This window comes from Gymnoscopelus braueri (genome assembly GCF_963280865.1).
Source record: "Gymnoscopelus braueri genome assembly, chromosome: 2".
Classification (NCBI taxonomy): Eukaryota; Metazoa; Chordata; class Actinopteri; order Myctophiformes; family Myctophidae; genus Gymnoscopelus; species Gymnoscopelus braueri.
In genome coordinates, this window is record NC_137604.1 from 2711954 (window position 1) to 2737137 (window position 25184).

General features: G+C 40.6%; 1 protein-coding gene across 4 annotated transcripts in view; it reads right to left on the reverse strand.

Annotated features, from left to right (window-relative positions):
* Positions 1 to 24105, reverse strand: part of LOC308075891 (uncharacterized protein) — a 67300-nt gene extending 43195 nt beyond the window's left edge. For 3 of the 4 annotated variants that reach the window (XM_080415877.1, XM_080415876.1, XM_080415874.1), the window contains exons 1-7: positions 22705 to 24105; positions 17378 to 17477; positions 16289 to 16328; positions 6949 to 6990; positions 4499 to 4587; positions 3129 to 3231; positions 493 to 629 (exon numbers count right to left, since the gene is read on the reverse strand). In XM_080415877.1, coding sequence (XP_080272003.1) covers positions 493 to 629; positions 3129 to 3231; positions 4499 to 4587; positions 6949 to 6990; positions 16289 to 16328; positions 17378 to 17477; positions 22705 to 22870 — 677 coding nt within the window. In that variant the 5' untranslated portion in view covers positions 22871 to 24105. The remainder of the gene's footprint in view (positions 1 to 492; positions 630 to 3128; positions 3232 to 4498; positions 4588 to 6948; positions 6991 to 16288; positions 16329 to 17377; positions 17478 to 22704) is intronic. The other variant, XM_080415875.1, reaches the window with a different exon arrangement.
* Positions 24106 to 25184: the final 1079 nt, after the last annotated feature.

Sequence of the window (25184 nt, forward strand, 5' to 3'; positions counted from 1 at the left end):
ACTTTTACTTCTACTCCACTACATCTCAGAGGCAAATATTGTACTTTTACTCCACTACAATTATTTGAAAACTTTAGTTACTAGTTACTTTTCAGATATAAATTATTATATTATAAAACACACATTGACCACTTTAGCCCTATTTTATACCTAGGCTATTTGAAAATAGTCGATCTACAAGCTCACAACGCGTCGCAAAGCGACGCGTTGTGAGCTTGTAGATCGGCTATTTTCAAATATTTAGTACTTTTACTTTTGGTACTTTAAGTACATTTTGATGCCAATACTTTTGTACTTTTATTCAAGTGAATTTTGAATTCTGGACTTTTACTTGTAACAGAGTATTTTTATATTGCAGTATTGGTACTTTTACTTAAGTAAAGAATTTGAGTACTTTTTCCACCACTGAACGTGTGTGTGTGTGTGTGTGTGTGTGTGTGTGTGTGTGTGTGTGTGTGTGTGTGTGTGTGTGTGTGTGTGTGTGTGACGTACGCGTCGATAGCAGGGATGGCGTACTCTCCCGTGCTGGTCAGCATGGCTCCCTTGGTACCGGGTTCAGCTTTCACCATGAAGCTCTGAGGGATCCCTTTACTGACCCTCACCTGCTTAGGAGCCTCCAACGTCTTGTCCTGAACACACACACACACACACACACACACACACACACAGGTTCACATCAACTAAAATATCATGATCGTGTTGATTTCGTCAACTAAGATTATGATGAAAAATGTTGGTCGACTACCTTTCTTTCACTGACGAGAACTAAATAAAAACTAAGTAAGAACTAAGTTACGATGACCAGTGGTGGAAAGTAACTAAGTACATTTACTTAAGTACTGTACTTAAGTACAATTTTGAGGTATTTGTACTTTACTTGAGTATTTCCAATTTCCAATACTTTTACTTCTACTCCACTACATCTCAGAGGCAAATGTTGTACTTTTACTCCACTACATTTACTTGAAAACTTTAGTTACTAGTTACTTTTCAGATATAAATTACGATATAATGAAACATACATTAACCACTTTAAACCTATTTTATACTGTAGGCTATTTGAAAATAGCCGATCTACAAGCTCACAACGCGTCGCATCGCGACGCGTTGTGAGCTTGTAGATCTGCTATTTTCAAATATTTAGTACTTTTACTTTTGGTACTTTAAGTACATTTTGATGCCAATACTTTTGTACTTTTACTCAAATATTTTTTTTATTCTGGACTTTTACTTGTAACAGAGTATTTTTATATTGCAGTATTGGTACTTTTACTTAAGTAAAGAATTTGAGTACTTTTTCCACCACTGGTAAGAACTAAGTTACGATGACTAAAACTAAGACTAAATTATGGGGCGTCCGCTGGCCAAGCGGTCCAGGCGCGTACCACATAAACTGGTCATCCAGCATGACAGCGTGTGGCGGGTTCGATTCCCGTTCCCGACGACCTTTACTATATGTCTCCCCCCCCCCCCCCCCCCCCCCCCATCTCTCTCCCCATTTCCTGTCAGCCTTACTGTCCTGTCCAAATAAAGGCATAAAAGACCCCAAAAAATAAAGACTAAATATATTGACAATTTTGTCAACAAATAAAAACTAGACTAAAATGTCAGTGAGGGATCTAGTGGAGAAGAGATCCAGTAGATCTAAAAGACGAGTCATTTTATGTTTGGTTGCGCTCGGGTGTTGCGCTCTGAAAATAGCAGATCTACAAGCTTGCGACGCGTTGTGAGCTTGTAGATCTGCTATTCTCAGCATGCAACCTTGTGTAAAATCAGTCATTACGACGCCATCAAGGCACCGCCAACATACATTTCAGTCGACTAAATCATCTGTAGTTTTAGTCGACTATAATCTTATATTTAGTCGACTAAAACTAGACAAAAACTAAAAACATTTCAGATGACTGAAATATGACTAAAACTAAATGGAATTTTATTCAAAAGACTATGACTTGCTGTCAAAATCAACCCTGCGGTGTAGCTTGTTAACACATTGGGTGCCAACATTTCTTTAATACCAGAATACGTTGGGTGCCAGCAATCTCCCCATTGACTGCGCTTTGCTGTTTAAAGCTCTACACTCCACGACGAGCAAATCCACGTAAAAAAAATGCATTCATGTAGCGCAGCGCTACTCAACCCGCGGTCTGCGGTCCGCATGCGGCCCCAACGCAGCGTCTTGGCGGCCCCTCATGGTCAAACCAAAAAAAAATAAATGTTTTAAGCACAGGATAAAAATATACATTTCCGTTCAAATATATGGGTTGCTAAAAAAAAATCAAAAACAAACATCAATTGTTACAGGTATAGTGCATAGTTTTCTATGCATTTCGTTTTTTTTGGGGGGTTTGACCCCCATTTTTTTTCAGGGTAGGTGTCCCTTATTTCAATCTCTGGGAGTTGGCAACCCTAACCTTGCCATACCTTAGCTTTTGATGAACTGATGCCACTGGACATACAAACAAAATAAACAGGTACAGTGAAAAGAATATGATGTCAAAATGTACATTTTCTTATAACAATAACAATGCGTGGTGTGTGTTACAACGGGGAGGGATCGCGCATGACCGGTTTTCCACAGCGGAAACAGATACGGAGATACAGACGTTTTAACTCATTCACTGCCAGAACTTTATTATTTTTGCGTTTGCCCACTGCCAGAAATTTTTCATTTGAAAAAAAAAGTACTCAGGAGCAGAGATACAAAATGTTTAAGTTTTAAGTTAACAAGGAAGTGGAATGGGAGTCTAGATCTTCAAAAAAATCATATCTCCTTGGTCTTTGGGTTAAAAAATAAATAAATAAGAAAAAAATAAGAATATATAATAAGAAGGAAATAAGACAGGAAGCGGATGGGGAGCCATGTTTTTGACTCGGTGATCCAACTGGCCTATCCTTCTCAGAATCGCCTAGGGTGACTCCAGAGCTGCTCTAGCTCCTCCCGTGTGGGAAAAAAAACGGAAAAAAACAAAAAGACTGAAAACACGGTTCAGACCGTGTTCGGCACCCGATGTGTTAAAAAAAAACAAAAAACTGATCTACAAGCAACTTAGCCAACTTGGCTGTCCGTTTGTTTGGTGAGTGTGTGTGTGTTTCGGGAGGTTCTGTGACGTGGTGTGTGCATTTACCATTACCATCTGTAAGGGACATTGGCGGATGTAGTGGCCCGCCTTCCCACAGCGGAAACACATGTAGTGGGCGGGAGGAGGACCGATGGCCTTCTTGGAGTAACTGTGGAGAGAGCAGAGGACGGAGGTTTACAGATCTAATCACACACAGCCAGGTCACTGAGGTGTGTTATGCCGAATCCTAAGAACCTCTTTCTAGGGGCTTATATACAGCTCATCATATAACATATTTGGAGTCTTAACCCATTAAGACCTGGAACTGTGTCATTTTTTGATTTGAGCTAAAAAGCATTATTTTACACTTTGGGCTATTCAAAAATAGCAGATATACAAGCTCATAGCGCGGCACCGAGTGCCGCGCTACGAGCTTGTAGATCTGCTATTTTTGAAAAATCGTGAAAATTTGTGCAAATCTTCTGAATATATATTTTTTTACAGCGAACATTTTTAACTCAAATCTTTGCTTCTGGGGGTCCCTGGAACAAGATATTTTGATGGGGGTCCGCGGCCAAATACATATAATTTTGGGGGTCCTTGACATGAAAAAGATTCAGCACCACTGATATAGAAACATAGGTTTTTCAGAAAACTGTTGTGATTTAGGAGACATGTAGAATCGGCTTCAGGTCTCAATGGGTTAACATCTAGCCATGCTGAATCGGGAATTCGAAGTTCGTTGCGCCACGTTCTACAATACATTCTTAATTTATGCTCAATCGAACGTTGGTGCCGATCTACAAGCTCACGTGGTGCGTTGTGAGCTTAGTAGATTAGCAATTTGTGGCGAGTTAAAGTATTAATAAGGCTTAAATCAGTTTAGTCTCGTGGTGAATCTTGGTCTGAACTAGGGTGTAAGTGAATCATTAGCTACACCTTTATGATGCGGTGAACGGTGTTACGGCCCATTCCCTTCAAACAGGTCACAGTTTTACACTTTAATGCAGAGGGAACAAAAAGGTGTTCTACTTCAGTGGTTCCCCAAATGTTTAGCTCAAGACCCAAAAGAGAAAGAAGACGTTTGCCCGGGACACCCAAACCAGAGGAAATATCAGATCTACAAGCTCACAACGCAGCGCAAATTATTTATGGAAATTATTTGATTCTTTCAATTTATTTATTAAATACTTTGGGAAAATGTTGGAACTTCTTTATATATATATATATATATATATATATATATTCTTTAATGTTGGAAACGGAAAAAAGGATATATTTTACTTGCGACCCATAAAAACTGGTCCGAACCACTCTTTGGGAACTACTACTGTTTTAGAACTACAGTGTGTGTGTGTGTGTGTGTGTGTGTGTGTGTGTGTGTGTGTGTGTGTGTGTGTGTGTGGTGGACAGGTGAGTAGGCGTGGTGTACTGACTGTATGGGGTCATAGTCATGGTTGGACTGTGAGATCATGGCTCTGATCTTGTCGTCCTCCGAAGCGTTGGCCTCGGCCAGGTTAGCAGTCTGAGAACACAGCAGAGAGGAGAGGATGATGATCCATCATGTTCCACATGAGAGAGCAGGAGGAACCCATGCTATCTATCTATCTATCTATCTATCTATCTATCTATCTATCTATCTATCTATCTATCTATCTATCTATCTATCTATCTATCTATCTATCTATCTATCTATCTATCTATCTATCTATCTATCTATCTATCTATCTATCTATCTATCTATCTATCTATCTATCTATCTATCTATCTATCTATCTATCTATCTATCTATCTATCTATCTATCTATCTATCTATCTATCTATCTATCTATCTATCTATCTATCTATCTATCTATCTATCTATCTATCTATCTATCTATCTATCTATCTATCTATCTATCTATCCATCCATCCATCCATCCATCCATCCATCCATCCATCCATCCATCCATCCATCCATCCATCCATCCATCCATCCATCCATCCATCCATCCATCCATCCATCCATCCATCCATCCATCCATCCATCCATCCATCCATCCATCCATCCATCCATCCATCCATCCATCCATCCATCCATCCATCCATCCATCCATCCATCTATCTATCTGCCAGGGCTTTGTATTAGAGACGTACCCATACAATGTGTTCCTTCCCTATGGCGATTAAGATACCCATAAGTTGCATATCGGTCGATACCGAGTACTGCAGTGTAATTAAAACTAAACTAGGATAGTGGGTCTCAAACTGGGGTTCAGGGACCCTCAGGGTTCCAAATGGACCCTTACAGGTCTGTAACTCTGAGAGTGTACACATGGAACCAAATGGACCCTTACAGGTATGTAACTCTGAGAGTGTACATGTCACAGTACGTTTGGAGAACCAGTACGATTGAAGACAGAGCGCTCGTTTTTAGGCACGGGGCTTCGGGGCGATGCGGGGCTTTTCGAGACAGGGTTTATTAGCGAGGCTCGCGAGGAGGAGGAGCTCCTTCTCCGTGTGTGTGTGTGTGTGTGTGTGTGTGTGTGTGTGTGTGTGTGTGTGTGTGTGTGTGTGTGTGTGTGTGTGTGTGTGTGTGTGTGTGTGTGTGTGTGTGTGTGTGTGTGTGTGTGTGTGTGTGTGTGTCAGGGAGAAACTAAAACAAAAGCCAGCAGAACACAATAAAAGTATCTTAACAGTCCACCTGATTCGAATGCTATCTGCATTGAATGGGGAAATAGGCGAGTTTATTAGACCTTTGAATGGGCGAAATAGGCGACCTACTTACCTACCCACGATTTATCAGACCATTCATTGGGTGTTATCAAGACATACTAACCTACCAACTGACATGACTTAATAGTTCAGTTTAGGTTTCGCTTTTGGACCCTGACGGAGGCGCGCAGTCACAGGCGAACTGTCACCCCGTGAAGGACCACAGAGGGAGCTAAGGCGACCGAGTTGCCGTCCTGAACGGTGTGACGTTCGCCTGTGCCTACTCAGCGCCGTTTGAGTTATGTACCGATAGGCACAGAATCGTAAATATTGTTGTGCGGACTGCTCCGCCTCCAAGTAGGTCAGTAGCTCCTGAATGAATGGTCTGATAAATCGCGGGTAGGTAGTAGCCTATTTCGCCCATTGAAAGGTCTAATAAACTCGCCTATTTCCCCATTCAATGCATTGATAGCACTCGAAGCCGGTCACACACGCGCGCACGCGTGTGTGTGGTCGCGGCAATATATGCTTGTGCACAAGCCTGGCTTGTGGCTCCCTCTAGTGTTGCTTCTACAGAATTGCTGGGTGGGTGGTAAAAACGAGCGAGCCTTCTTCAATCGTACTGGTTCTCCAATCATACTGTAACATACACATGGAACCAAATGGACCCTTACAGGTCTGTAACTCTGAGAGTGTACAAATGGAACCAAATGGACCCTTACAGGTCTGTAACTCTGAGAGTGTACAAATGGAACCAAATGGACCCTTACAGGTCTGTAACTCTGAGAGTGTACACATGGAACCAAATGGACCCTTACAGGTCTGTAACTCTGAGAGTGTACAAATGGAACCAAATGGACCCTTACAGGTCTGTAACTCTGAGAGTACAAATGGAACCAAATGGAGCCGTAAGGGTCCATTTGGTTCCATTTGTACACTCTCAAGAGTTGTGGGGGTCCTTGAAATTAAAAAGGTTTAAGAACCACTGATCTAGGAATACAAAATCCATGAATAAAGTGTTAAAGTGCAGCTACAAGTTAGTATAATAATAATAACAATAATAATAATATGTAAATAGTACAGTATACAAGAGTATAAAACAGTAGTGCAACATCAACTGAAACATTCAAAAATATGACTTATTGCTGGACAGATAGTGTTGTGGTAACTAACACACACACACACACAGTACCTTGGTGAGCTGGGCCAGAGACATTGAAGGAGAAGAGTCCGTCTGCAGGGAACCAGAGTAGAGACATTAAACATGTTAACGTTCAACAACCAGGACACACACACGGTTTTCTGCAGTACCAGGAGCCAGCAGCACTCCTCGATCGCTACGGTTTTGTTCGGTAACTTAGCGTTACCGCGATCGCTACGGGTGTTTTCGGCACCCGGCGTTTACTCCCGAATGCTACGGTGTTGTGTTTAGCTTTACTCTGACGCTATGGTGTTCCAAATACCCAGAGTTACTCCAAAGACAAATTCCAATACCCCAAATCTGGCTCACTCACTCACTCCAGCTTGACCCGGAAATAGTTTTGTCCCAAATTGGTAATTTGCTTTTTGGAGGAACCGAGTGGAGGAGCCGAATGGGCTCTCCGAGTGCGCTTGGAGCGGCGTTCAGCGAGTGCACATACAGGTGTAGGCTCAAAAGAGTTTCTTGTCTCCTTGCGGAAGTCTTCCGCATCACATGTACACAACGTTTTCTTCCTTCTCCCGTGATGTATATACACATGGTCCTCCTCCACCATGAGGCCACACAAACACTGCTCGAAACCGCCGTAAGTGACACAGAATTTGCCGTCGCTTTGAAATGACGGTCAACCGGTCGATCACTCGTCGTCTCATCTAATCCTCTCCTCCTCGCTGGGGGGCTAAGGCGCGAGTGGAGGACGCGAGGAGAGTGAGTGAGTGTGAAAGTTGGGGGTATCGGAATTCAGCTCAAGACTCTGTTGAGGGGAAAGATAACAGTGCTCCAATCCAACGATAATGTTCAGCCGAAAAAACACAGCTAATAAAAGCCGGTGTTACAGAACTAGAAATGACTGACTAACCTGCTCCCTCTCCATCCTACCTCCACTACCCAACTTGAGGGGGAAGTGGAATCCATAGTATTTTTAGCACTACGGTAAGTAAAACAGAAAGGTTTGCACTCTAAACTAGGTGCCAGAGGCCAGCATTATTTAAAGTCCATAAACAACAGAAAAGGCTCGCACGTCAACGGGCGAACATTGGAGGGTCTTTGGATGCTAATTATATTCACCCGTTTCCTAGGCTGTGTGTTTTCCACTTCCTGTCGATTTCATTGGATATCATTGGTCGCCTGATCAGTTTCATTGGATTTCATTGGATCAAATCGACAGGAAGTGGAAAACACACAGCCTAGGAAACGGGTGAATAGAATAATTGAAATACAAAACATGGTGACAAAGTGAGACAGAGTGGACGTTTGGGTCCTCTCTCTCTCTCTCTCTCTCTCTGTCTCTCTTTTCTTTCTATATATTTGCATCTAAAGAGCCTCAGCGTTCGTCTGTCGGTCTGCAAAGCCTTTGTGTTTTAATTTCAACCCATTCAATCCAGGAACGAGTCTGTGTCATTTTAACATTTCTTTGGCTATTCAAAAATAGCAGATCTATAAGCTCATAGCGCTACGAGCTTGTAGATCTGCTATTTTTTTTTTTTTTAATCTTTGGATATATGTTTTAAAGCAAAACATTTCTCAACTCCGATCTGTGTTTCTGGGGGTCCCTGGAACAACATATTTTGAGTTGGGGGTCCGCGGCCAAATACATATAGTCTCCTTGACATGTGAAAGTTGGAGCTCCACTGATATAGCAACACACGGCTAGGATTTAGCAAACATTTATAGATATTATTTATATAGTAGTATTTGGCCGCGGACCCCCATCTCAAAACGTTTTGTTCCAGGGACCCCCCAGAAGCAAAGATTTGAGTTACAAATGTTCACTTTAAATATATATATTCAATGATTTGCACACCTTTTCCACGATTTAAAAAAAAAAATAGCAGATCTACAAGCTTATAGCTATGAAATTGTAGATCTCCTATTCTTTGAATAGCCAAAGAAGTCTTAAAATGACACAGATGTGTTCCCGGTCTTAATGGACGAAGCACTAGGGCACTAAGTCTTCTAAAACAGGTCGCTCTGAGTTGGGTACGTGACAGAACAGACTGTGTGCATTAGAAATGTATTTCTAGGTTCCCCCAGTAGGAGGCGCTACCTGTTGCCTGTTCCACTTCACTTCCCCATAGCTTCATTTGATTGGCTCAGCTGCAAATTTTAACCCATTTAGACCCGAGTACGATTCTAAAAACACCTTCTGAAAAACGTAGTCTTTGCCTTTGTCTATGCTTTTGTGTGACTCTGTAATATGTAGTAATGTGTGTCTATGCTTTTGTGTGACTCTGTAATATGTAGTAATGTGTGTCTATGCTTTTGTGTGACTCTGTAATATGTAGTAATGTGTGTCTATGCTTTTGTGTGACTCTGTAATATGTAGTAATGTGTGTCTATGCTTTTGTGTGACTCTGTAATATGTAGTAATGTGTGTCTATGCTTTTGTTTGACTCTGTAATATGTAGTAATGTGTGTCTATGCTTTTGTGTGACTCTAATATGTAGTAATGTGTGTCTATGCTTTTGTGTGACTCTGTAATATGTAGTAATGTGTATCTATGCTTTTGTGTGACTCTAATATGTAGTAATGTGTATCTATGCTTCTGTGTGACTCTGTAATATGTAGTAATGTGTGTCTATGCTTTTGTGTGACGCTGTAATATGTAGTAATGTGTATCTATGCTTTTGTGTGACTGTGTAATATGTAGTAATGTGTGTCTATGCTTTTGTGTGACTCTGTAATATGTAGTAATGTGTATCTATGCTTTTGTGTGACTCTGTAATATGTAGTAATGTGTGTCTATGCTTTTGTGTGACTCTGTAATATGTAGTAATGTGTGTCTATGCTTTTGTGTGACTCTGTAATATGTAGTAATGTGTGTCTATGCTTTTGTGTGACTCTGTAATATGTAGTAATGTGTATCTATGCTTTTGTGTGACTCTGTAATATGTAGTAATGTGTGTCTATGCTTTTGTGTGACTCTGTAATATGTAGTAATGTGTGTCTATGCTTTTGTGTGACTCTGTAATATGTAGTAATGTGTGTCTATGCTTTTGTGTGACTCTGTAATATGTAGTAATGTGTATCTATGCTTTTGTGTGACTCTGTAATATGTAGTAATGTGTGTCTATGCTTTTGTGTGACTCTGTAATATGTAGTAATGTGTGTCTATGCTTTTGTGTGACTCTGTAATATGTAGTAATGTGTGTCTATGATTTTGTGTGACTCTGTAATATGTAGTAATGTGTGTCTATGCTTTTGTGTGACTCTGTAATATGTAGTAATGTGTGTCTATGCTTTTGTTTGACTCTGTAATATGTAGTAATGTGTGTCTATGCTTTTGTGTGACTCTAATATGTAGTAATGTGTGTCTATGCTTTTGTGTGACTCTGTAATATGTAGTAATGTGTATCTATGCTTTTGTGTGACTCTAATATGTAGTAATGTGTGTCTATGCTTCTGTGTGACTCTGTAATATGTAGTAATGTGTGTCTATGCTTTTGTTTGACTCTGTAATATGTAGTAATGTGTGTCTATGCTTTTGTGTGACTCTAATATGTAGTAATGTGTGTCTATGCTTTTGTGTGACTCTGTAATATGTAGTAATGTGTATCTATGCTTTTGTGTGACTCTAATATGTAGTAATGTGTGTCTATGCTTTTGTGTGACTCTGTAATATGTAGTAATGTGTGTCTATGCTTCTGTGTGACTCTGTAATATGTAGTAATGTGTATCTATGCTTTTGTGTGACTCTAATATGTAGTAATGTGTGTCTATGCTTCTGTGTGACTCTGTAATATGTAGTAATGTGTGTCTATGCTTTTGTGTGACGCTGTAATATGTAGTAATGTGTATCTATGCTTTTGTGTGACGCTGTAATATGTAGTAATGTGTGTCTATGCTTTTGTGTGACTCTGTAATATGTAGTAATGTGTGTCTATGCTTTTGTGTGACTCTGTAATATGTATCTATGCTTTTGTGTGACTCTGTAATATGTATCTATGCTTTTGTGTGACTCTGTAATATGTAGTAATGTGTGTCTATGCTTTTGTGTGACTCTGTAATATGTAGTAATGTGTGTCTATGCTTTTGTGTGACTCTGTAATATGTAGTAATGTGTGTCTATGCTTTTGTGTGACTCTGTAATATGTAGTAATGTGTGTCTATGCTTTTGTGTGACTCTGTAATATGTATCTATGCTTTTGTGTGACGCTGTAATATGTAGTAATGTGTGTCTATGCTTTTGTGTGACGCTGTAATATGTAGTAATGTGTGTCTATGCTTTTGTGTGACTGTGTAATATGTAGTAATGTGTGTCTATGCTTTTGTGTGACTCTGTAATATGTAGTAATGTGTGTCTATGCTTTTGTGTGACTCTGTAATATGTAGTAATGTAGTAGGGCATGAATTTACGATAAAACACAAGTTAAAACATGGAGATAAGAGGTTTCTGCCTGACAGCGATGGTAAGCGTTACTGGTTCAAATCTGCACCTGAGCCAATCAAATGAAGCTATGGGGAAATGAACCGGAACAGGAGAACAGGGATGTCACATTCTGGGGGGAAATGGAGAAATACAGTTAATGCACACCTAGCCTATTATTCTGGCATTATTAGACAACACCACGGCCCATTCACAGGGTTAAGATTTGACCCATGAGCAAGAATGAAATCAAGACAACAAAAAAATAAGGTACTAAAGAACTATCATTCTTCAGTCTGAAACGACGAAGTCTTTTGCCAAACCTACAAAGCGACAGCTGTGTCAGAGAGAAAACCAGCCGTCTTTAAATGCAGAAATAAAGGTTTTAATGTGAAACACAATGTTTAGGTCCAGAGAAACTAAAGGTCTCTGGACAGAAACATTGTTTTTCACATTGAGACTATTTTCTTTCCATTTGTGCAGGAGTTCTGCATGTTTTTTTTACATCCTGAAAAGGACCTAAAACATTGTTGCACATGATCAGTCCTCATGATTTGAATGTGTCGTTTCAGTGACAGAGTGGTACCATGGATACAGTACAATCCATGTACTGAGTCTGTATGTTCTATTAAAAGGAGTAGTTCACCATAAAAATGACTTATTTTCTTTCAATTACAGACCCCAGTGTAAGTAATGTTTTGGGTGAACTACTCCCTTAAAATCAACCGTTATATCCTTGTCCTGTAGATCAATACACATCTAATCGCTCCTTCTATACAAAGCTTGCATTGCTTTTGTAAAGGAATACTTTCATAATATTTTTTTAGGATATGATTATTATTATTGTTTACTTTGCTTTAATGAATGGGTAGCACCAGTCATTCAAGTAGCAAGCCAATAAGATGGATCATCGCTCTAAATGAAAACGTGAACAATATAAACAAACCCACTGGCCTTTTTTTTAAAACCCCATTTATAGTTCCAGTGGCTGGCTACTTAACGCAACGATACTTTCGAGCCGTTGCACTCTCCCGCAGTAGCGCAACCTCTCGTCTTTAGTAATAAATAAGAAATACACTTTCGCTAAACAAAGACGGTTTTAAGATGTGGAAAGCCTATTTTCCTTAGTGGAAACACTCGGAGCCCCCCACCTCACATCTAAAATAAACTTTTTGGCCAGAAAATAAAATATTTCACTGGAAGGAGTGGAGTAACTAAATTTTTTTTCCATCCGGTGGATTATTTTTTAGGTTAAAACAAATATATTTTATCAGTGAGATGGGGGGGGGGGGGGGGCTCAGAGTGTTCCCACTAGGGAAAGTAAGCTTTCAACTCCATACAACCGTCTTTGTTTTGGTGAGTAGCGAAAGTGTATTTTTTATTTTTGCCCAAGACGAGAGGCTGCGCAGCCTGGGGTGTGTACGCACAACGGCTTGAAAGTACCATAGCGTTAAGGAGAACTCCTTCTAACACTATGGACCAGAGCTAACATGGGTAGTGATGCTTCTCTATACCATAGCAGACTAGAGGAGTGATGCTTCTCTATAGCGTAGCAGAGGAGACCTCCAAACAATGAGTAAACCTAACATGTGCAGGAAACGTAATAGCATAATATAGCATAATATTAACACACAAACTTGAACACCGTAACTTAACCAAGCTTACTACGGCGTGAGTACAGATTCAGAATTATGAATACTTTCGTTTATACCCGTTGTACACTGGTTTTGTTCCCCAAAAATAGCAGATCTACAAGCTCACAGCGTGTCAAATCCGCTATTTTCGGCGCACACACACCGCCACCGTACAACGCAGCACATGGCAATCAGGCTTAAATAAAACCAGGGTGAGTGGAGAGAGGTCGGACTTGGAGGTGAATTCTCGAGTAACCCTAAGTGACTCTGTTCCCCGGGGGAGTGCTTTTTACGGAGTTAAAACACACGGGGGTCTGGTGTGTGTGTGTGTGTGTGGCTCGTGCACGAACCACTCAACAACTTTATTGACAGGTTCTGCCGCTTACAAGCTTACAGCCAGGACACGCTCACTGCTACAACCCGAGCCTCTTTCTCACTGACAGCAGCGACCATGGACCATATGGTCTCCCGAGGAAATCACTTCAAATCATTAGGATTATGAGGATCATATCTCAACCAACTGTCATCATGTCAAAATGTCATACCTCAGTTCACTCTGTAGAATATCTACCCTCTCAACGATGCACCAACACCACATGTTTATAATAAACATTAACAGTTCATGGTATTTTGCTGCACCTTTTTGTTTTTGCAGATTACATTTTTAAAAAAAATGTGTATATAGAATGCATAGCATTTAATATATTTTAAAAAAAAACACCTGTGAAGAGGTAAGTCCATGTTCAAGGCATAATAGAATCATCATCTCAGTGTTTAGAAAAGTGTACAGTATAAAAACAATAAACAGTTCAACAGTTATTGAACAGCAGGTTTGATTATATTCACGTTTTAGAAGAACTGGAGAAAGATTATAGAGAACCAATGTCATTCTATTTCCCTTACACCACCTCTATAGCAATAGGACACTTTGGTAGAGGTTTGGGTTGTGTAGTTACCTTGTCATGATGTAACTAGCCCAATTAGCCACATATATATCGCTCAGTTGTGCTGTTGATTAGAAATTAATAATGCAAAAATAGCATCTCATTGACTTCCACTGTACAATGGACTCCTGTTAATTTCGGGGTCCAGTTCAAATTCCTGGTGCTCACGTATAGACTCTGTGGACATTTTTAAGAACCACCTTCTATTTGAAAAACGCTACTATTTGAAAAAGCATTTGCAGATGTTACATGATTACATTTCCATGTTTTTGTTGTGATGTGCTGTCCTGCTTGAGATTAATTGTACAGGCCTTTGCTGTTCCAGCCGCTTTAATACCTCGTTTTGTGTTGAGAAAATAAAAACATGACACCTCATGTCAAACGGTTGCCAACCCCTGACCTAAAGGAAAAGACGACTCTGACAAGTGTTTCAAAATGAAAATGTAAACTTCCTGTTGATTTTACTATTTTAAGATTTGGATGCACAGATCTTCCTTCCTTTTTCCACAGAAAATAGCTAAATCAACAGTAAGTTGATATGTTTTATCTAAAACACTCTTCATACAAGGTGGTGTGATGTTATATCTTGTCAAAATCAGCTTTGTTTGTGTTTATTTATGTGCTAAAATAGTGACAGATCTTTTTCATCATACAAGTGTGTCTCCCATTTAGCAGGTTTCCATGGACCGTTATTACGGACCTCCAGGTGCAGATCAAGGGTGTGATTGCGGACTGGATTGCTACTATATTATACCATTATATATCTTAACATTTGTGTACTATACCATTATATACCATCTTAAACCATTATATTTATTATACTCTCTCTCTCTCTCTGTGTTAAGGGGAGTTTTTCGTTGCCACCGACGCAAAAAATAATTGCTTGCTCAGGGTGGGATAATGTGAGGTCTCTGCTCTACATGTAAAGTGTCTCGAGACAACTTGTTGGAATTTGAGACTGAATTTGAGACTGAGAATAAAATTGAATTGAATTAAATTACAATGGAAGTAAATGAGACATTATTTTTGGATCATCAATTAATCCTAATCTACAACGGAGCGATGTATGTCGCCTACAGGACTGGTGACATCATCAGGTTAAGTACACACCCCACACAACCTCTACCAAAGTGTCTCGTTGCTTTAAGTCCGATTTATACTTTGTTGTACGATGGTGTAAATGCGCGCCAAGAATTTCAGATTAAAGTCTGCTATATTCGGCGCGGAACACCGTAGTACCACGTAGCATAAATCGGGCATTGGTTTTGTTGTTCATTGACACAGAATTAATTTCAATCCCAGCCACAACTTTTTACTACACTGTCTTGTGAAAACACCACCATCAAAGAAAAACAAAAAGATATTTTCACATGAAACAAAATGACAGTGAAAACAGTTCAAACAATAAAAGTGATGAAGAATAGTGTTCTCCTCCCCACATACACATTGGCCTGGGCAGAAGCAGGCTAACACACATACCGTTTTCATTATGAAATACAGTAAACACAGTTAACACTTTCATTGGTCAATCAATCAATCAATCAATGATGACGTGCAAGTATTGTAACAGTTTCGTTCAACAACTTGTGGTTAATGGTGTCTGGGGGGGAAAACTTCCAAAACCAAAGCACCGTTTTCTCTCCAACAGCCTGCCGTTTCTCCTGCCGACAAAACTCAGCTCTGATCGTTCATTAGGGACGTCGCGATTTTCATACAATTTGAAACAATTTCAGTAAATCAACATTTACCTTTTCTTTCGTTCTGTTAGTAATGCACGCGAACGTCCAAGGGAAGCCACATGGCTGTTAAATATTTCAAAGTTATTTATCATTATTATTCAAATATAGGTTAATTATTCTAGAAACAAGTGTTTTTTTCTTTGCAAATCAAGGATCAATTCAATAGCCTAAAAATGAATAATGACATAGCCGCCAATCAGTGCTGAAAAAAGGACATTTAAAAAATCAAGTGACCTTAAAAATGGAAAGTCGGAACGAAACGTGGATTAGGCAAAACCGTGACACCCCTAATTGTCATCTCATCAATCCTGCACTTTTTGGGGAGAGAAACGGCAAGCTGCGTTGACAGGTATTAGCGGTGAACTTTAGGATGGTTCCCCTGACACCGAGCAACAGTCAATATATAATAAAAAACACAAATACGTTAAAATGTTGGTAGGCAACACACAGTGAACAAGAGGTTACACACAACTCACAGAGTCATCGAACACATTTGGACGTTTGTCCGGGTAAAAAACAAAGGTGGTTTTGAGCCAGAGGAAGGTGAAAGAGTGAGAGAGAGCAAGAGAGAGAGAGGAAGCTGTGTGTCTGTGTGTGTGTGTGTGGTGTGTGTGTGTTTGGGTTGTTTGGGTTTGTTTGTTTTTTACATACTGGTCTGGAAGCTCCGGCCACGACTGTGTCAGAACGATCTCTGCAAAAGACAGAACATGGAAGAGAAGATCAGTGACAGATAAACTTTGCTTTCCTAGTTGTCCGTTTATCCGCTACTGTAAGTCTGATGATAGCTGAATATATATATTTTATATGAAAATGAAATGTAAACTACAGCTGTAGTTTCTGCAAATCCTCGCTGTGCATTTGCAAGCTCGATGACACAGGAACGCATGTCCACCCCCGGTCTCACAAGATCCAGCACTTGATTCTTAACTTTTGCTGTCAAGTCTGGATATTAAAACGTGTGTCAGCTTACGTTTAGATCACCAGTCAATTAGTGCCATTTGAAATGTGAATTCACTCGCGACCCGACCCAAGTCCCTTTAGTTACAGGGGAGGGCGGGCGGCCTGGACGAGTGGCACGATTTATTATTTGTCTGAATATAAAGAAGTAAACTTGGATGGGTGTGTTTCACCACATCGTTGCTGCAAACTGAAGTAGGCTTCTTCGCTTCAACACTTCATCTCCTAGCCTGTGATCTTAGCTTATAGTCCTAATAGAATATCCTATGGAAGTGATATTTTTACAATTCTTTGTTGTCTAAACAAGTTTGTCAGTGAGAGAGTGAGACAAGTGCATGGCAGCAGAAATACAGTCATGCCGTCATCATCTTGGTTTGTTCATTGACAGCGTGTCACGTTACTATAGTAACCCGACACTGCACGTGTTACAGCCCAATGTATACTTCACGGACGACGGGGTCGTGCGCCGAAAGTAGCAGATGTACAAGCTCACAACGCGTCGAAAACACGACGCATTGTGTGAGCTTGTAGATCTGCCATTTTCGGCGCGCGACCTGCTGTGCGGCGAAGTATAACTCGAGCTTAAAGGACTGGGGCGCTGTTCTCCCAATATTGCTTTTCTAGCGTGAATATATCGTCAATCCTCAATTTTTGGGCCGACAGGAATATTTTGGCATGTCGCCCAAAATGTGTTGATACAGTAGGTTTTACAGACAGATATATGTGTTGGTACAGTAGGTTTTAAAGACATATACAGTAGATTTTATAGACAGATATACGTACACAATGAACGTCCTGCCAGCCGGCTTCACTCCTCCGATGGGAGTCCGTCTGACAATCACTGACGAGTGTTTAGGAATGTGGACTTCATCGTCTGTGTATTCTGTAACAACACAAACACACAGCTGTAATATGTACAAACACACACACCCCAAAACAACAACACAAACACACAGCTGTAATATGTACAAACACACACACACCCCAAAACAACAACACAAACATAAAGCTGTAATATGTACAAACACACACACCCCAAAATAACAACACAAACATAAAGCTGTATTATGGACAAACACACCCCAACACAGAGACACAGCTGTAATATTATGGACAAACACCCTAAAACAGGAAGAATGACTCATTCTAGTTTCAGCTCATCAGTGAAACTGTTGATAGTTTGCTTAACCCATTGAGACCTGAAGCCGATTCTACATGTCTCCTAAATTTCAACAGTTTTCTGAAAAACCTATGTTTCTATATCAGTGGCGCTCAATCTTTTTCATGTCAAGGACCCCCAAAATTATGTTTTTGGCCGCGGACCCCCATCAAAATATTTTGTTCCAGGGACCCCCAGAAGCAAAGATTTGAGTTAAAAATGTTCGCTTTAAAAATATATATATTCAGAAGATTTGCACACATTTTCACGATTTTTCAAAAAATAGCAGATCTACAAGCTCGTAGCGCGGCACTCGGTGCCGCGCTATGAGCTTGTAGATCTGCTATTTTTAAATAGCCTAAAGTGTAAAATAATGCTTTTTAGCTCAAATCTAAAAATGACACAGTTCCAGGTCTTAATGGGTTAACATTGAACCACACGAACGTGTTGACAGACCATACGTATCCATGTTCATGTTATTCATAGAATGCACACATAGCATTCATGAGTGGATATTCTTATATCCACTGTAATATACACAGTCATTGGTAATAGGCAAATATATCCATTCATATATTTACAGAAGATAAGTATATCAATAGATATAATTAGCTGTACACTAATATGTATTGATATAACTGTACATGTTTATTCATTCAGAGTGAGAGCTAGGGCAGTGGTGGGTCTGGGTGGGGACCCCTGACGGGGGTCCCTGAGGGCCACAGCGAGATGAACACTTTAACGCATCTTGGAACGCATCTTCTCTTGTGGGGGTCCCTGGCACTAAAATCTATTCAAATGGGGCCCCAATACATGATCCATTTGGTGGTCCTGGACATGGAAATGTAATGTTTGAGAACCACTGATCTCCGGCCAGCAGCTGAGTATTGTATGTATTTATTTATGCATTTATTTAGGATTTATCTTGGATTTGGTTCTTGAATCTTAGCCTGTTAACCGTTTCCTTCTCCCAGCCTGCACTTTCTATCCATTAAAGGTTCTATGACATTCATTTTCACTTTTTTTATTTTCAATGTTTTATTTGGGGTTTTATGACCTCAATTACACCCAAAAAAACTGAACTTAGAACATTCAGTGGATTTTCTGTGGTCTGGGGTTTTCTGAATAATTAGGCTGAAAAGTAATCTGAGCTTGGCCCTTCGACAGTGAGGTCACAGTCGATTAATCCCGCCCACTCTCCTCCTCGCCCCTCCCCTCCCCTATCCTTTCCTTTGGGGGGGGGCGGAGCAGAGGCGATGATTGACAGGCAAAATCCCTCACCAGCGACACCCGCAGGCAAAGATTTCTTTTTTCATTGCAGTTGAAAAGGCTTTAGAAATGTGAGAGAAAAACACCTGCCATTGATCACTGGAATGGAATTTTCACTTAAAACTTTTTGTACACTTTTGAAGGACCAGGACAAAGACTTTGAATGTGGTGTAAAAGTGAATGTCATTAAACCTTTAAGACCAGGAACACATCTGTGTCCTTTTAACATTTCCCTAGAAGCAATGGTTTGAGTTACAAATGTTTAAAAAAAAAAAATATATATATATATATATATATATATATATATATATATATATATATATATATTCAATATTCAAAGATTTGCACAAATATTCACGATTTTTAAAAAATAGCAGATCTACAAGCTCATAGCGCAGCACTCGGTGCCGCGCTATGAGCTTGTAGATCTGCTATTTTTGAATAGCCAAAGAAATCTTAAAATGACACACAGGATGCGTTCCTGGTCTTAATGTATTTATCCATGTGACTTTAACCACAATGCAAACCAAAGTGATTCACTGATACTTCTACAGGCTGGACACGTTGTCTTTTCTGTGTCCTGTACTACAGTACTGCCATATCAGTGCTATTTCTTTTAATCGTGCCCTCTAGGGATGCACAATACATCGGTCATCATGTTGGCATTGAAAATATTAGGCCTCAAGATCAGCATTGAAGCCAATATTTTATTTGATAATATTTATGATTGAATCAACGAGAGGCTGAACAAGCCTTTTGTGAGGAACAGATTAAATCAGTGCTTTCTGCAGACTGACTCTTTCAAAAGGGTTTAAATATGTTCAATATTGTGCATCCCTGGTTATGGAATAAAGGTGTTGCTTTTTCATGTTCAGTGTTTACATACAGCAAGTTTTTTGGACAAGAATGTGAACTCGTTTTTATACAGATAATAATTTCATATCGACGGTGATTCTCTATCATAAACCTTAGGTATAGCCTACTGGATTTTACTGTACCTTCCTGTTGGTGTTGTTCTGTATTCTCTCTTCTCTATTCTACCTCTTCCTATAAATGCACCTCTGACCGCGTGACGGGACAATAAGGTCGATTCTGATTCTGCTGTGACATGTACAGCAGAGGGGGGGGCTGGTGGCGATCAATAAAAGGTTTATCTCAGTGGTTCTCAAATGTTACAATTCTGTTCGGGCCCTCAGGAGTACCCGTATCTTTTGTATGTTCAATAAAAAGCATTTTAATCCGATCAGTGGCCGTTTTCTCATAGTTATAATGTATCAGAGTGCAGTACACCTCCCAACCGATAGCGTCGCGTGGTTGAAAGCATATGGAGAAAATCGCCACCGATCGGATTAAAATGCTTTTTATTGACCAATACAGAAGACACGGAACCGTACAGAATTGTTCATCCATGACTGTCATGATATGACAGTCATGTTTCATGGCTATTAGTCAGGGGATATTAGCAGAAAGATTTCCAATCTTGGAATAAGTTCCTTACCAAAAATAATCTTCACCGATGTGTTTGTAAAGGTGTCTAGTAACACATCTCACAAAGACTGAAATTCAGTTTCTCTAGGAGAATTTTTGACAGCTGCTGAAAGTTGGGGTACCCACCATTTCCCTGCATTTCCATGCAGGGCAAAAAAAATCAAATTTTAATTCTGTTTTAAGTAGCATGTGAGGGGTCAAACTAGGGTGTTTTTATGATTCTGAATCCATTGCAAGCATTTGTTTTGCACCAAAACCACTCCTTGGGCTAAAAACAGCCCAATCTCAATGGGCTTTTTACACAAAAAGTATACCTGGACAAGGATGGCTATGGCCGTTTTTAGCCCAAGGAGTGGTTTTGGTGCAAAACAAATGCTTGCAATGGATTCAGAATCATAAAAACACCCTAGTTTGACCCCTCACATGCTACTTAAAACAGAATTAAAATTTGATTTATTTTGCCCTGCATGGAAATGCAGGGAAATGGTGGGTACCCCAACTTTCAGCAGCTGTCAAAAATTCTCCTAGGGAAACTGAATTTCAGTCTTTGTGAGATGTGTTACTAGACACCTTTACAAACACATTGGTGAAGATTTTTTTGGGTAAGGAATTTATTCCAAGATTGAAAATCTTTCTGCTAATATCCCCTGACTATATGTCATGTTGATGAACTCATAGCCATGGTTCACATGACACTCGCGACCGTCATGGCGGAACTTCAACATCATTTTGACACTTTCTCCATTTACAACCCATACGTCTACATAAACGTTCACATTTCAAAAACGAAGTGCTGACCCCATGGCCACGGATGTAAGAAGTTGAAGAGAAAATGGCCACCGATCGGACTTGAGGTCAGCACTTTATATTTGAAATCTGAACCTTTACGTAGACGTACGGGTTGTAAATGGAGAAGGTGCCAAAACCAGGTTGAAGTTCCGCCATGACTGTCATGATATGACAGTCACGTTTCAGGGCTAATGAATTGAACACATAGGACCACAATGTAAAACACGTGCCCAGGACTTTTTTTTTTTGTGTTATCCTTCTAGCCTAAATGTCTGACTGTACCTCTGTTTACATTTCTGACTGATACAGTATTCAATCAATCACTCAATCATTCATTATGACAATAGCTGAACGCATCTGTGTCATTTTAACATTTCTTTGGCTATTCAAAAAATAAAAAACAGATCTACAAGCTCATAGGACAGCACAGAGTGCAGAGTATGAGCTTGTAGATCTGCTATTTTTTTTATTATCTTGGAAAAACAGTGCAAATCTTTGAAAATATATATTTAGGCTGTGTTTCAAAGCAACATTTTAACTCCAATCCGTGCCCCTGAAACAACATATTTTGAGATGGGGGTCCACGGCCAAATACGTATCATTTTGGGGGTCCTTTGACATGGAAAAAGTTGGAGCACCGCTGATATAGCAACGTTAGGGGGATTTAGATTAGAAAACATTTTTAGACTAGAAAAAGTGCTCCTCGGAGCACAGGTCTCCGCCAGGTCAGGTAGGTTATTGTGGCCTCCTGGTGGCGCTATAATAGGCCAATGTGAAAAAGGTGGCCGTTTCTTCTTAGGCCTTTCACGACAATCGGACACTGCATTCATGATTTGAGGCATTTTGTTCCAAAAATGTGTTTAGCTAAATTAGACCTGCTGGTGGCGCTATAACAGGCCAATGTGAAAGGGGTGGCATTTGTTCCTCAGCCTAGTGGGAATGTGCCTGTGAAAATTTCACGGAAATCGCAAGCTGAGTGCATAATTTGAGGCATTTAGTTCAAAACGGACCAATCCTGCAAACTTTGGAAGCCAGCCTTAGCCAATGAGGATGGAATATGGGAAATCGGACACATCCGTGTTGATCACATGACTATAGAGATACTGTATACCGATTTGCATGACCTTTGGATAAAATCTGTAGGAGTAATGTTAAAAAATGGGTTTTGCACAAATCGGCCTCCTGGTGGCGCTATAACAGGCCCATGTGAAAAATTGGGGGGGCAAATGTTCTGAATTGGCATCCAGGGAGAGTGTGTGCACAGTTTCGCAGCGACCGGGCCAACGGTGCCTGAGATTAGCTGGTGACAGACGGACGGACGGACGGACACACGGACAGGGGGTAAAACATACTCTCTCGCCATGCCTTACGGCCTGGCGGAGACAATAACTTTATCTTCAGGTACCTTCTCGGGTCTGCGCGTTGGTGATCTGCAGGTCACAGTCGGTGGCCTTCAGTCTCTCCCGGGCCATGATCTGTCTCTTGAGCTCCTGCAGGGTGATGTGGAGGCCGTCGAAGGTCACCGTGTTGTAGTCCAGTTTGGAGGAGAACTTATAGTGAACACACGACATCTTCAACAACACTGTGGAGGGGTCAGTCAACCAGTTTATATTATAAATATAAATAGATCTAACAAACCACACAGAGAGCAGGGGCTGTTAATGAGGGAGTGGAAAACAACCAACACAAAGATGCGTTTTTTTTAAACTGTTATTATTTATATTTTATCAACAATTTATCATTATGATTATGATTGATATCAAACACTGAATAAACAAGGTTATATTAAATAGAACCAAGGGGAGGAGGGGGGTGAATAGTGGGGGGGGGGCTAAAAATATCAAAGTCCTTTTGGTTATTTATGTTTTATTATTATTATTATGATTATTGTTCCCAACAGAGAGAAAAGATGGCGGAAGGACGCCTTTCTTTTATATGTGTGAGAGAGAGAGAGTCCCAGAGAATCAAACAGTCCAGATTTAAACCCCGAACCGGTGCGAACCGAGCCGAGACGAGACAGTCCAACAGAACCCAGATGGTCCAAAAAAGGAACCCAGAGGTCAGAAGGTCCAAAAAAGAACCCAAAAGGTCCAAAAAAAGAACCCCAGAGGGTCCAGAGATAGAGAGAGAGTCCACGACACGTCACGGATCCCCCCGGGGGTCCCACTCCTCCTGGCTGCTGGGGGTCCGCAGGGACCCGGGCAGCAGCAGCAGGCCGGGGGGGGGAACGACCAGTCCTTCAGCCTGGTCCCTGTGGTCCCTGGTTCTTAGTCCTCCAGAACCCAGAAACTACAGAACCACAAAATCCACTTCAATTCAAAGTCCAACAACACGAAGCGGTTCTTCTGAAGCAGCAGATATATTATTATATTATATTATTAGTCCCACAGTCCAGATTATTAAAGTCCTAAAACAAAACCGTTAGAGCAAATGGAAGAAATGTCAGCTAGCTGAGCTAAGCTAAGCTAAGCTAAGCTAGCGGCTAACGATGCTAAACACATTGAAAACAGCCGTTAGATGAGACCTGGTGAAGCTACATGCTAATGCTAACGCTGGTGAAGCTACATGCTAATGCTAACGCGACGCTGCTTTGCGTTCACACAGAAAACAAAAATAATAATGACTTCTGAAATATAAACCACGACGTTTTTTTAATGTAAACTCCCCCGAGAACAAGAAGCAAAACTAAAGGGAATGACTCGACGTCCTCTGTCTGCGTGGTAGTTTATGGTAGTTTAGAGGTTTAAATCCATTTGTAAAGGTAATGTTTCCATCGTCATGTCGTCGGTGTTTTTCTCCTCCTCGCTCGCGCTGCTTCATCAAAATGGCGGCTCGGACCGGATGTCTCGCGCGCACGGTTGCCAGGTTTTGTGAGAGAAACTGGGAGAGAGTTGCCAGGTTCTGTGAGAGAAACGGGAGAGTTTGTTGTACTTCTTCACCCCAACGTTTGTGTCATAATTATTAGTCCCGTTTACATCAAGGGTCTTCAACAGGGGGTCCGGGGCCCCTAGGGAGGTCCTCAGATTAACTACAGGGGATCCGCCAAATCTCTGTGTGATGGGGAACACTAGCCGAACATAGCAGATCTACAAGCTCACAACGCCTCGAGCTGCGAGGCGTTGTGAGCTTGTAGATCTGCTATGTTCGGCGCGTTGGAGTAGAGGGGGAAAAGAGCACCACTGAATCTAACATATTAACAGCCAAGATAATGTGTAAAAACACACAAACAAATAAACAAAAGTATTAATTTACACAACACTAATAGTGCTGTCATTGATTGATTGAATACTTTATTAGCAGTTTGCAAAAAAAAAGCACAGGAAAGTACAGTCAAACAAGTCTATGAAGCTATCTATGAAAAAGTTGAATCTGCAACATCATTTTCTATTATGTAGTGAGGGGGGGGGGGGGGCAGGGGGTCCCTGCTTCATCTGTCTCTCACCTAAGGTGTCCTTGGCCTGAACAACGTTGAAGACCCTGTGTGTGTTACATCCTTCTCTTGTCAACAGCTCACACATTGCTGCTATTTGATTAACAAACTAGTAAGGCTACTTCTTGGCCTCAATCACAAAACCCATCTAACCCCTGCTCATTTTGCTAGGATTGGATGGCTTAGGGTTGAGGACAGAGTACAGCAACTTGCTATGGGCCTGGTCTTCAAGATACACCACAACGTTAAGATACCCATGTACCTGTCTAAATACTTCAAAAACGTAAACAAAGTCCACAATCACAACACCAGAGGTAGCTCCACTGATCACGTCCAACCCAGATTAGGCACAAATAAGGGGTTGAATTTGTTCTCCTGCTATGCAACAAAAATGTGGAATGCCCTATACCAAAAGCAGTGAGTGTAAAACCCTAATCTCTTTCAAAACTGCCCTA